This window comes from Somniosus microcephalus, chromosome 8, assembly GCF_052327205.1.
Source record: "Somniosus microcephalus isolate GS21.2 chromosome 8, FLI_Smic_1.0, whole genome shotgun sequence".
NCBI lineage: Eukaryota > Metazoa > Chordata > Chondrichthyes > Squaliformes > Somniosidae > Somniosus > Somniosus microcephalus.
In genome coordinates, this window is record NC_140994.1 from 260,078,016 (window position 1) to 260,089,552 (window position 11,537).

Genomic DNA, 11,537 nt, shown 5'->3' on the forward strand with positions numbered 1-11,537 from the left:
CCTGTACGTAATTTACATGTAACTCATGTCGACTGATCCTTATTTCGGATTGGCTGTTTGTGTGTCTCAGAGACGATACTTCATTCTGATTGGTTGAAGAGCCTCGCAGTTGCTTGCCTGGTTCACAGATGCCACAGATTCCCTGTAGAGACCGCAGCACTGAAACATACACCTGGTTAGTGGAAATCTCGCTGACAAGCTCGCGAAATGTTTCTGGACAAATGTCCGAGACTTGAACCGCGAAAGTCATTCCTTCGCTGCCGAGAGCGAAATTCGGGCCAATAAAAAAAAACAATTCAGTTAGCAACTTGAATCATCTGATTGTAAAATGTGTTATTTTTGTGATTTTATTTATTTGGTCTAAATCTGTATTTAGACCATTAGAAATTATAGTCAGTGGAGAAAAATTGCAGATTTATATTTATTTAGAAAAACTTTTTGAGCAATTTGTAGGAAGCATGGGGCAATCATTTTCACTCTGAAGTTGCAGATACAGTGCGTGAGACCGGCTGTAACAAGGATGTGTGATAGTCTTCCCTTTGGATAATTCTATCACAGCAGCACCTGCAGTAACAGCAGACTTACATATTGTCAGATTTTGCGCGCCTAGATAGCCAACATAATATAAAATTAACAAATTACATATGCAAGAAAATAATGTTTCATATCAAGTGTGGATCAATGCTGCGATATTATTCACTTTTTTAATATTTAAATTAATTGCTATATAATTGATTTTGGAAAGTATAAACATTTTCAGATGGGGGTATTTATTGAAAAGCTTCAATTTCCAACTGCATGCACTGATAAAACCAAAGATTCTATTTCGGCATGCCATCTGAAAGAAAGGCTTTACATCTATGAAACGCCACTTGTACAGTCACCGGTGATTGCGCCCCAGGCACTGTAATTATGCCTTGTGATACCAACCAATTTAATGCACATACGATAATAAACCACCACAGCAGCGGAAGGATGAATCACAGTGGAAAACATTAATGTGCATTTCATCAAAATAGAGATTGAAACAAGTAAAAGCCAGACTTCCCGCTAATAATACTACAGTATATACTATACAAGACTGTCAGAATAGCGGCAGGTATATTCACATAATTGACTTGTAGACTCATAGGAATAGGAGTAAGCAATTTATCCTATCAAGCATTCAGCTACCAATATGAGGATTGAGCGAAATAAATAAAACTTTCCCATTTGCTCTTCAACAAAGTGAATTATCTGCCATTCCAACCATAAAAATGGCTTCTAAATTATTTCCTTCCGTTAGTGTCCAGGACACTCAAGTCATTGAAAGGCAAGGTAGGATGGCAGGGCTTTAGGAAAAGAAAATCACTTTTGGATGATTCTGGAGATAAACATACAGTATAACGATACCCTTCATTCTGAGCACTTCCGGTATAATTTAAAGGTTGGTTTGGTGCAGGCCTCTGATTAAACACATTACTCGAATTCCTCCGTCTGTAACAACAAACTGTAGAGCTGTAGTCTCCAGCAAAATTTCTGTCTTGTTTATACTTCAGGACGACCAGAAAAATGATGATTACAAGAAACAAAAAGGAAGTTGATCCTAATATGACGATTAAGTAACGATTGAGATGAAAAAAATATTCCGACTGTCTGGGTTCGTCAGTTCGTACAGAAGACTGTTCAGAAAAATTGGATAAGATGGAAAAGGATATTGTGGCTGTACTGGAGAGGCTCGGCTGTCCATTGTCCTTGACACAGAGGACCAGTCTTTCTGTGGTGATGTCTTGGTCCATTAAATGTCGAGTTGCTCTGATGTCTCCAGAGAAAAGCCCCACAGTAAACAGACTGGGGTCAGTGGCCTCCAACAGCTGGTAGGAAAGCCGTGCGTTCTGACCCGAATCGGCATCAGTTGCGATTACTTTACTGACCAAGTATCCTGGATACACTGACTGGGGCTCAATCTCCACTGATGCTGAACTGTTCCACATTAAAGGTGAAACAATAACCGGTGCATTGTCATTTTGGTCCAAAATAATAACATTCACGATGGCAGTGCTGCTCAGTGGGGGAGATCCAGCATCCTGGGCTTGAACTTTGATCCGAAAATGTTTCAGTTGCTCATAGTCAAAGGAGCGCAACGCGTAGATGTTCCCATTTTTGGAGTTAATCGTGATATATCTAGACCCAAGTCCCACATATATCTGATTATCTAGAATAGAATAGACGACGTCACCATTCTGCTCCATATCAGGATCTAATGCGCTCACAGCAAATATAGAAGCACCTGGCGTGTTGTTCTCCATCAGATACACGTTGTATAAGGATTGTGTGAACCTCGGTGCGTTGTCATTTATATCAGAAACAGAAACTAAGATGGTTTTTCGTGTTGAAAGAGGGGGCGACCCGCCGTCCCAGGCCGAAATAGAGATGTTGTAGAATGCGTTTGTTTCACGATCCAAAATGCCATTGGTAACCAACTTATATTTATTCCTGAAAGACTTTTGAAGTTTAAACGGAACATCTAGGAGAACTTGGCATTGAACATCCCCATTTTCCCCCGAATCTAAGTCGGTTACACTGATTGTTGCAATCACAGTTCCAGGCTGCGCATTTTCGGGGACAGTGCTGGATGCCGACGTCACCTCTACCTCAGGGGCATTATCATTCACATCAGTTAAACCGACGATAACTTTTGCACGTCCTGTCAAACCAGGTGAACCGTTGTCCACAGCTTGTACATCAAGTTCATAAACATTTGATTCCTCAAAATTCAGTCCTCCTTGAACTCTAATCTCTCCAGTTTCCGGGTCCAATTTGAACAACTCGCGAATCCTTTGGGAAACGTGATTGGTGAAAGAATATGTTAGTTCAGCGTTGGTGCTTTCATCTAAATCAGCAGCGTTGATTTTCACCACCATGGTACCTTTCGGTGCGTTTTCTGCTACAGTCGCCCTATAGATTTCATGATCGAAAACAGGTGCGTTATCATTGACGTCTGCTACAGTAATGATTATCCGAGCTGTGCCAGATTTGTGGGGAATCCCACCGTCAATGGCCGTCAGTACAAGAGTAAACATTGACTGTTGTTCACGGTCCAAGGATTTCTCTAATAACAGCTCCGCACTTTTCCTCCCATCAGATCTTGTCTGCACTTTAATATCGAAGTGCTCATTTGGACTGAGCTGGTAAGTGCTGATTGTGTTTGTGCCCATGTCCGGATCGAGCGCGCTCTCGAGAGGGAAGCGCGCCCCCGGCGCAATTAACTCACTGATTTGCAGGGAGAATTCATTCTTCTGAAAGCTGGGCGAATTATCATTTACATCTTGTATCTCCACTGCGATACGATGCATTTCCAAAGGATTATCGAGCTCTATTTGAAAAGAAAGGGAACAGGTAGAGCTTTGGCTACAAATCTGTTCCCTGTCGATTCTTTCATTAACAAATAAAATCCCATTTTCCAGATTTACTTCCATGTATTGCTTCCTCTCATCGGAGACCAGCCGAAACTTGCGAGCCGATAATTCCCAAACGTTTATTCTTAAATCCTCAGCGATATTCCCAACAAAGGCCCCTTGCTCCAGCTCTTCGGGAATCGAGTAGCGAATCTGTCCCGAAACCAGGTCCGACACACAAAGCAGGAAAATGAAAGACGCCCCGCTCAGCAGTTCATTCGCCATTGTTCTCGGCTACCTTTATTAGCAAAATATCGAAATATTCCGCTATCGATTATAGTAACTTGTCTCTTATGCCACAATAATTAATAGATTATATATCTATATACTAATATTGAATCGAGAAATGCAAAGTCATACCTGAGCAGATTTTCGGAACATGGCCGCACAGCATAAACGCAGGCACCGTCTGTCGCTTTCCTTCTGTTCTGTGTTTCCCTGCCGGAGGAGGGGGTCGATCTCTCGCAGCGTCTCAGCTCCTTATTGGTAGACAGCGACACGAAGAGTCTCAACCAATAACTGCAGCAACTATTCTTAAAGCTAGGCCGTATCGAAATTATTTATAATGTACCGAACGTTATATTTAGGAGTGTACAATAAAAAATATCCACACACGCACAAGCAGTCTTATTTGTAAATGTGGTAAATGCAGCAGAAATCCTGAAGTTCTTGATAATTACATCGTTCACGTCACCAGCGGTCGCCAATATTTAGTCGTCATATACTCATCCTCCTATTTAATTTAACTAAATATTTATTTCCCTACTTTACATGATCGTTCTTGTCTTTACTTACCGATGATTCAGCTGATGAAATCTATAGCAAGCTGTTAGAGCATTTGTATACAAAAAAGCCTTTCAACATATATCCGAGAGGATCATTTTAGCTTATATTGAATTTTTCGATTAGGTTTGTTATTTTAATTAAATTTGTGGATACTATGTTCACTTTCCTCGCAATTACTTTTTCACAAAATTAAATATTAGCAAAATATGTATTTTACATTCTGAACAGCTGCAGTAAATGTAAGACATTTTAAAAACAGAGGAAAGTTTTCAGTCGATTATAACGTCACCTAACTTTATACGCTTATTCCATTAGCAGTTTAATATTCTTCCAGTCAGATAACAACAGGTTAGATCGCATTCTCGATAAACTTCAAACATCGTGCAAATGGATTGTTCTTTAGCAAATGGATTGTTTAGTTCATGACAAGTTCATAGTAGCCCGTTCATACATCTTGCAGGAGAGTCTGAGCCAGACTATTTTGACTCCAAATACATTTTCGCTCTTTCCAAGACCCAACGAATCCGTCGCTAAATTACCACACATTCGTTAAAATTGTGCAATGTATTACTTAAGATTCAAGGATGTCTTGCTACAGTTATACAGGGCCTTGGTGAGACCACACCTGGAGTAGTGTGTGCAGTTTTGATCTCCTTACCTAAGAAAGGATATGCTTGCCATAGAGGGAGTGCAGCGAAGGTTCACCAGACTGATTCCTGGGATGGCAGGACTGTCGTATAAGGAGAGATTGAGTCGACTAGGCCTATATTCACCAGAGTTTAGAAGAATGAGAGGGGCTCTCATTGAAACGTATAAAATTCTGACAGGGCTAGACAGACTGGATGCAGGGAGGATGTTTCCCCTGGCTGGGGGGTTCTAGAACGAGGGGTCACAGTCTCAGGATACGGGGTAGGACATTTAGGACTGAGGTGAGGAGAAATTTATTCAATGAGAGGGTGGTGAACATGTGGAATTCTCTACCACAGAAGGCTGTGGAGGCCAAGTCACTGAATATATTAAGAAGGAGATAGATAGATTTCTAGACGCAAAAGGCGTCAAGGGTTATGGGGAGAGAGCGGGAATATGGTATTGAGATAGCGGATCAGCCATGATCATATTGAATGACGGAGCAGGCTCGAAGGGCCGAATGGCCGACTCCTGCTCCTATTTTTCTATGTTTCTATGTTTCAACCCAATTCAGTGCCATTGATTGTTATGGAGGCCGTTGCATCTTACCCTTTCTTTCCGATAATTACCATTAGTGGTGTGATTCTGTGACTGAAAGTGTGCACAGGAACTGTTGAGACAGAAATCTGATTCTGAGGTATAGAGACGAGTATGTATGTAAATTCATTCAGATATACAGAGTCCTCGAGGGGGACACTTCGGCGCAGAATGTTCCGCTGTGTCTTCCGTTTCCTCCAATGATACTAGAGGCTGCCGAGGACAGTCTAAAATTGATCGATGCACTTCGAAGTGAAAAGTGTTCGTAGTTTCCAATTAATTTGTCAGGAATTTTTCAAGTTCAATATTCGTGAGGTGTTTTGGGTATCTTCTGACTAGGACCGCATTCTCCAGTATTCACGACATGTAAACCATTTAGCTATGGCGAGAGTTTAAATTGAACATTTGCAGCCGAGAAAAGTAGCCTTTTTCACGGTTGCATAACCACATCAAAATTGTCCCTAAAATTATTGTCTTTTGTCAATCGTACGTGTTCAAGTTGTATGCCTTTTCACTGTGAAATGAATGTTGGCAAAGTCATAAGTAGGCTTTTGGAGATACTGGATTATTTCGTGTAACCGTGAGCAACGGAGAATATTTCCCATGTGCTCTTAGTGGTAAACCCGAGCACAGAGCTTGGAGACACAGCTGTGTGAATCACAAAATCACCTCATCTCACGCTTTATGTACGCCAACAAAAATGGAATGGCGATACAATGAACAGAATCAAAACATCTGATTAGAACAGAGCACAACATCTATAAAAATGAAATCAAACTGATGAAGATTCGTACGCACCCTGAAAATAGTGGCTTGTAATCCCAGTCAGTATCAAGCTATAACGCTGGACCTGTACCCTACCCCCAACAATACAAGTGCAAGAGAATTGTTTGGACGCTGCAACTCTCAGTCATTGTAACAACTACACAGCTTTCAGATATGTTCTTCATAAGTATACGGGCTCACTACCAACATGCAACGACAAAAAAAAATCCCCGAATAATAAGATGGCCCTCAGTTTATTTAACTCGGAAGCTGCCACAGTCAATACCATACTGGTTTTTGATTCATAATTTTTACAACTGACACGTTAATTGCCTCAGGTGATTTGTGAATAATAAGTTATTTGAAAAATAACTTCGTGCATGCCAGAAAATTTCCGGGACAAATTCACACGAAATGCAGCATTGATTCGGAGGCAAGTCGAGAAGGCACAGGGCCTGCTTGCATCAGCATAATGGGATATCTAAGCCATTAATTAAACATTTCCATATCCTAAGTTATGCACATACACTGTATGAAATGAATTTATGCAAATATTGCCCGGATTTCAGTTTTAATGATGTACAAAATTATTATCAAAAAATTGAATTTTAATGAGGTTGGTGGAATGAAGGTAATTATGAATAAAATTCCAAATCTGTTCATTGTATAATTATTACATTTCGGAATTCCATTGTATTAATTAGGGGATTGCAAACGATCCCAGGTACACTTCCGCACCACCTGCGTCCCTGGGATCCCTGGGCCATTACGCTGCCCTCCGCCTCGAGGCCTGAGACCGCACATTTTCGCATTCTTGCCACAAGGAGGTACTTTCGTAATTCCTTCGCATGTCGGAAGCGTACTCCTGAGGTACGCCTCCAACCACAAATTCTAGCACATTATAAATTAAGTACATCCCGCAATACATGTTACCTCCGAGCTCCATCTTATCTATGGGGAGCATCTGCACCTCAGACGAATTTTTATTTATTCTAGCCTGTTGTTTTTTTCAGTTCTACATTTCTTTACACCAGTTCTGCGATATTTTTCTAAAACATATATTGAACTTCTATCCCAGAATAAGTGCTGTTCTGCGTTTTAACTCGAGCTTTATGTTTTCCATCAGCCAACAGCCTTGGGAACCAGACCGAGAGTAACTAAATAGCCCGTGTTGTTGGCATCGGTACAATGTGGCACACATTTGAGAGTTCTTTGGTGTTATTCGATAGCCCATTGAATGTCACACAGAAACTCCATTATCTCTACCCATAACTTTGGCTTTCATCGACTTTCATTGCGCTATCTCTGTATTGAAATGTCAAGTACAGAGTTGAATAGTTGTTGGACACTGATATAAATTGTGCCCAATACTCGGCAAGGCCTTGGAGAGTGTCTGTAGGAGATTTGCTAGATTTGGACCAGGGATGAGGGACTTCAGTCACGTGGAGATACTAGAACAGCTGGGTTGCTCTGCTTAGAGCAGGTAGGTTTCACCAGATGTAATTGAGATGTTCGAAATTTTAGAGTTTTGATAGAGTAAATAGGGAAAAGCTGTTTGCACTGACATGAAGGTCGGTAACCAGGGGACACAGATTTAAAATAATTGGCGAAATATCCAGAGGGGCGATGAGGAGACGTTTTTTACGCATTAAGTTGTTGTGATCTGGAATGCGCTGCCTGAAAGGGTGGTGGAAACAGATTCAGTAGTAACTTGCAAAATGGAATTGGATAAATACTTGAAAAGGAAAAAAATGCAGAGAGATTGTGTGCACCACGGGTAACCAACTGAATATAAAATAACTTGATTACTTAACCAACGTTTTGAATCAATCTGGAGCACAGAAGAGATAGAATTTGTCTTTAATATATTCAATTGAATTGCTGAATAATTTTTCTTTGGAAAATATACAGCATTTTCAGACCGACGTGTTTACTGAAAAAGCGTCAATGTTCTCGTTGCACGCATTGATACAATCAAAGATTATAATTCAGCGTGGCATCTGAAATAAAGGGTTTAGTTTTATGAAACCTTGCAATCACTGGGGAATTCGCCCCAGACGCCGAAATTATTCTTCGGATACTAACCACTTTTAAAATACATGCGAAACAACATCACCACAGCAATAAGGAGAGGAATGACAGAGCGAGATATTGATATGTACTTTAAGCATATAGAAATTGAAACAACTATAAGACAGTTTTCATACTAACGTTAATATATTACGTATTTATTGCGGTAGGTATATTCAGCACCACAGACAAGAAAGCAATTTAGCCAATCGGGCATTCTGTTACCAATGCGAGGAAGTAGCCTTACACTTAAAGCTTACCCATTGCCTCGTCGCATAATGGATAACTCTTCACCTTTCAAAGCATTGAAATTGCTTTTAAATTAAGTTCTTGCGTTGGTGTGCCGGATACCCAAGTCATTGAAAGGCAAGGTAGGATGACAGGGCTTTAGGAACAGAAAATCGCTTTTCGATGATTCTGGGGACAAGCACACTGTATAACGATAACCTTCAGTCTGAGCAGACCCGGTATAATTTAATGGTTCGTTTGCTGCAGGTCTCCGATTAAACGCATCATTCGAATTTCTCCGTCTGTAACAACAAACTGTAGAGCTGGAGTCTTCATCAAAAGTACTGTCTTGTTTAAACTTCAGAACGACCAGAAAAATTATGGTAACAAGAAACAAAAAGGAAGTTGATCCTAAAATGATGATTAAATAACGATTTATATGCGAAAAATATTCCGACTGTCTGGGTTTATCCGCTCGTTCAGGAGATTTTTCAGTAACATTGGACAAGATTGAAAATGAGATTATGACCGTACTGGAGAGGCTCGGCTGTCCATTATCCTTCACACAGAGGACCAGTCTTTCTCTGATGATGTCTTGGTCCCTTAAACCTCGTGTTGCAGTGATTTCCCCAGAGAGAAGCCCCACAGTAAACAGACTGCGATCAGTGGCCTCCAACAGTTGGTAGGAAAGCCGTGCGTTCTGACCGGAATCGGCATCAGTGGCGATTACCTTGGTGACCAAGTATCCTGGATACACTGACTGGGGGACAATATCCACTGATGCTGAACTGTTCCACGTTAAAGGTGAAACAATAACCGGTGCATTGTCGTTTTGGTCCAAGATAATAACATTCACGGTGGCAGTGCTGCTCAGTGGAGGAGATCCAGCATCCTGAGCTTGAACTTTGATCTGGAAATGTTTCTGTTGCTCATAGTCAAAGGAGCGCAGCGCGTAAATGTTCCCATTTTTGGAGTTAATAGTGACGTAAGCAGACGCAGATGTTTCTTGCACCTGATTCTCCAGAATAGAATAGGAGACTTCCCCATTCTGATCCAAATCAGCATCCAAAGCGGTAACAGCAAATATAGAAGCACCTGGCGTGTTGTTTTCCATCAGATACACTTTATATAAGGATTGCGTAAACTTCGGTACATTGTCATTTATATCAGTTACCGAAATTGAAATTGTTTTGCTTGTTGAAAGAGGGGGAGACCCTCCGTCCCAGGCTGACACAGAGATGTTGTACACAGGGGCCGTTTCACGATCCAGCATATCACTTGTAACCAACTTATAGTTGTTCTTCAAAGATTTTTCAAGCTTAAACGGAATGTTCCTTGGAATCTGGCACTCAACTTGTCCATATTCACCAGAATCTAGATCCGCTACGCTAATCAGAGCGATCACAGTCCCCGGAGGAGAGTCTTCCCTCACCGCACTGGACACCAATGTCACGACTGACACGGGGGCATTATCATTAATGTCAATTATATCGATCACAACTTTGGAACGTCCTGCCAATCCAGGTGGAGCATTATCCACAGCTTGTACATCAAGGTCACAAACACTTGACTCTTCAAAATCCACTATTCCTTGAACTCTGATCTCTCCAGTTTCCGGGTCCAATTTGAACAACTCGCGTATCCTTTGGGAAACGTGATTGGTGAAAGAATATGTTAGCTCAGCGTTTGTACCTTCATCCAAATCAGCTGCATTAATTTTTATCACTAACGCACCTTTCGCGACGTTTTCTACTACAGTTGCCCTGTAGATTTCATGATCGAATACAGGTGCGTTATCATTCCCGTCCACTACAGTAATGATAATCCGAGTTGTGCCGGATCGGTGGGGAATCCCACCGTCAATGGCCGTCAACACAAGATGAAAGGTTGACTGTTGCTCACGGTCCAAGGGTTTCTCTAATAACAGCTCCGCACTTTTACTCCCATCCCTCATTGACTGCAATTTAATGCCGAAGTGCTCGTTTGGACTGATCTGGTAAGTGCTGATTGTGTTTGTGCCCACGTCCTGGTCGTGCGCGCTCTCGAGAGGGAAGCACGCCCCCGGCGCAATTAACTCACTGATCTGCAATGCAAATTCGCTCTTTGTAAAAGTGGGTGAATTATCATTTACATCTAGTATCTCCACTGCTACGGGATGTATTTCCAAAGGATTATCGAGCGCTACTTGAAAAGAAAGGGAACAGGTAGAGCTTTGGCTACAAATCTGTTCCCTGTCGATTCTTTCATTAACAAATAAAATCCCATTCTCCAGATTTACCTCCATGTATTGCTTTATGTCATCGGACACCAGACGAAACTTGCGAGCCATTAATTCCCAAATGTTTAATCTTAAATCCTCAGCGACATTCCCAACAAAGGCCCCGTGTTCCAGCTCCTCGGGAATCGAGTAGCGGATTTGTCCCGAAACCAGGTCCGACACACAAAGCAGGAAAATGAAAGACGCCCCGCTCTGCAGTACATTCGCCATTGTTCTGGGCTAGATTTTCTTCCAAAATATTGAAATATCTGCCAACCGATTATATTAGCTAGTCTCCTATGCCACAATAATTAGCGGAATATATATCTAAAGACTAATGTTGAAACGTGAAATGCAGAGACTGAATCGGAGCAGCTTTTCTGAACATGGCCGCACAGCATAAACGCAGGCACCGTCTGTCTCGTCGATTCTGTTCTGTGTTTCCCTGGCGGAGGAGGAGGTCGATCTCTCGCGGCGTCTCATCTCCTTATTGGTAGACAGCGACACGAAGAGTCTCAACCAATAACTGCAGTAACTCTTCTTAAAGCTAGACTGTGTCGAAATTATTTATAATACACCGAGCGTTATATTTACGAGTGTACAATGCAAAACATCCAGTCAAGCACGTAAAAAAATAATATTTGTATTTTTCAGACTTACTTTTAAATGCAGTATGTGCAGCCGAATTCTTGAGCTCCTTTCAATTGTATCGTTCACGTCAGTAATGGTCGCCAATGTTTCATCGTCATACTGTTATATTCCGATTTATT

General features: G+C 41.4%; 1 protein-coding gene and 1 pseudogene across 1 annotated transcript; both read right to left on the reverse strand.

Moving 5' to 3' along the window:
• Positions 1-413: 413 nt before the first annotated feature.
• LOC147114325 (protocadherin alpha-C2-like) lies at positions 414-3,721 on the reverse strand. The gene has a single exon (XM_085995983.1). It carries the CDS (start codon positions 3,660-3,662, stop codon positions 1,269-1,271), a length of 2,394 nt encoding a protein of 797 aa, XP_085852109.1. The 5' UTR covers positions 3,663-3,721; the 3' UTR covers positions 414-1,268.
• Positions 3,722-8,067: 4,346 nt separating this feature from the next.
• Positions 8,068-11,161, reverse strand: LOC147114326 (protocadherin alpha-C2 pseudogene; annotated as a pseudogene).
• Positions 11,162-11,537: the final 376 nt, after the last annotated feature.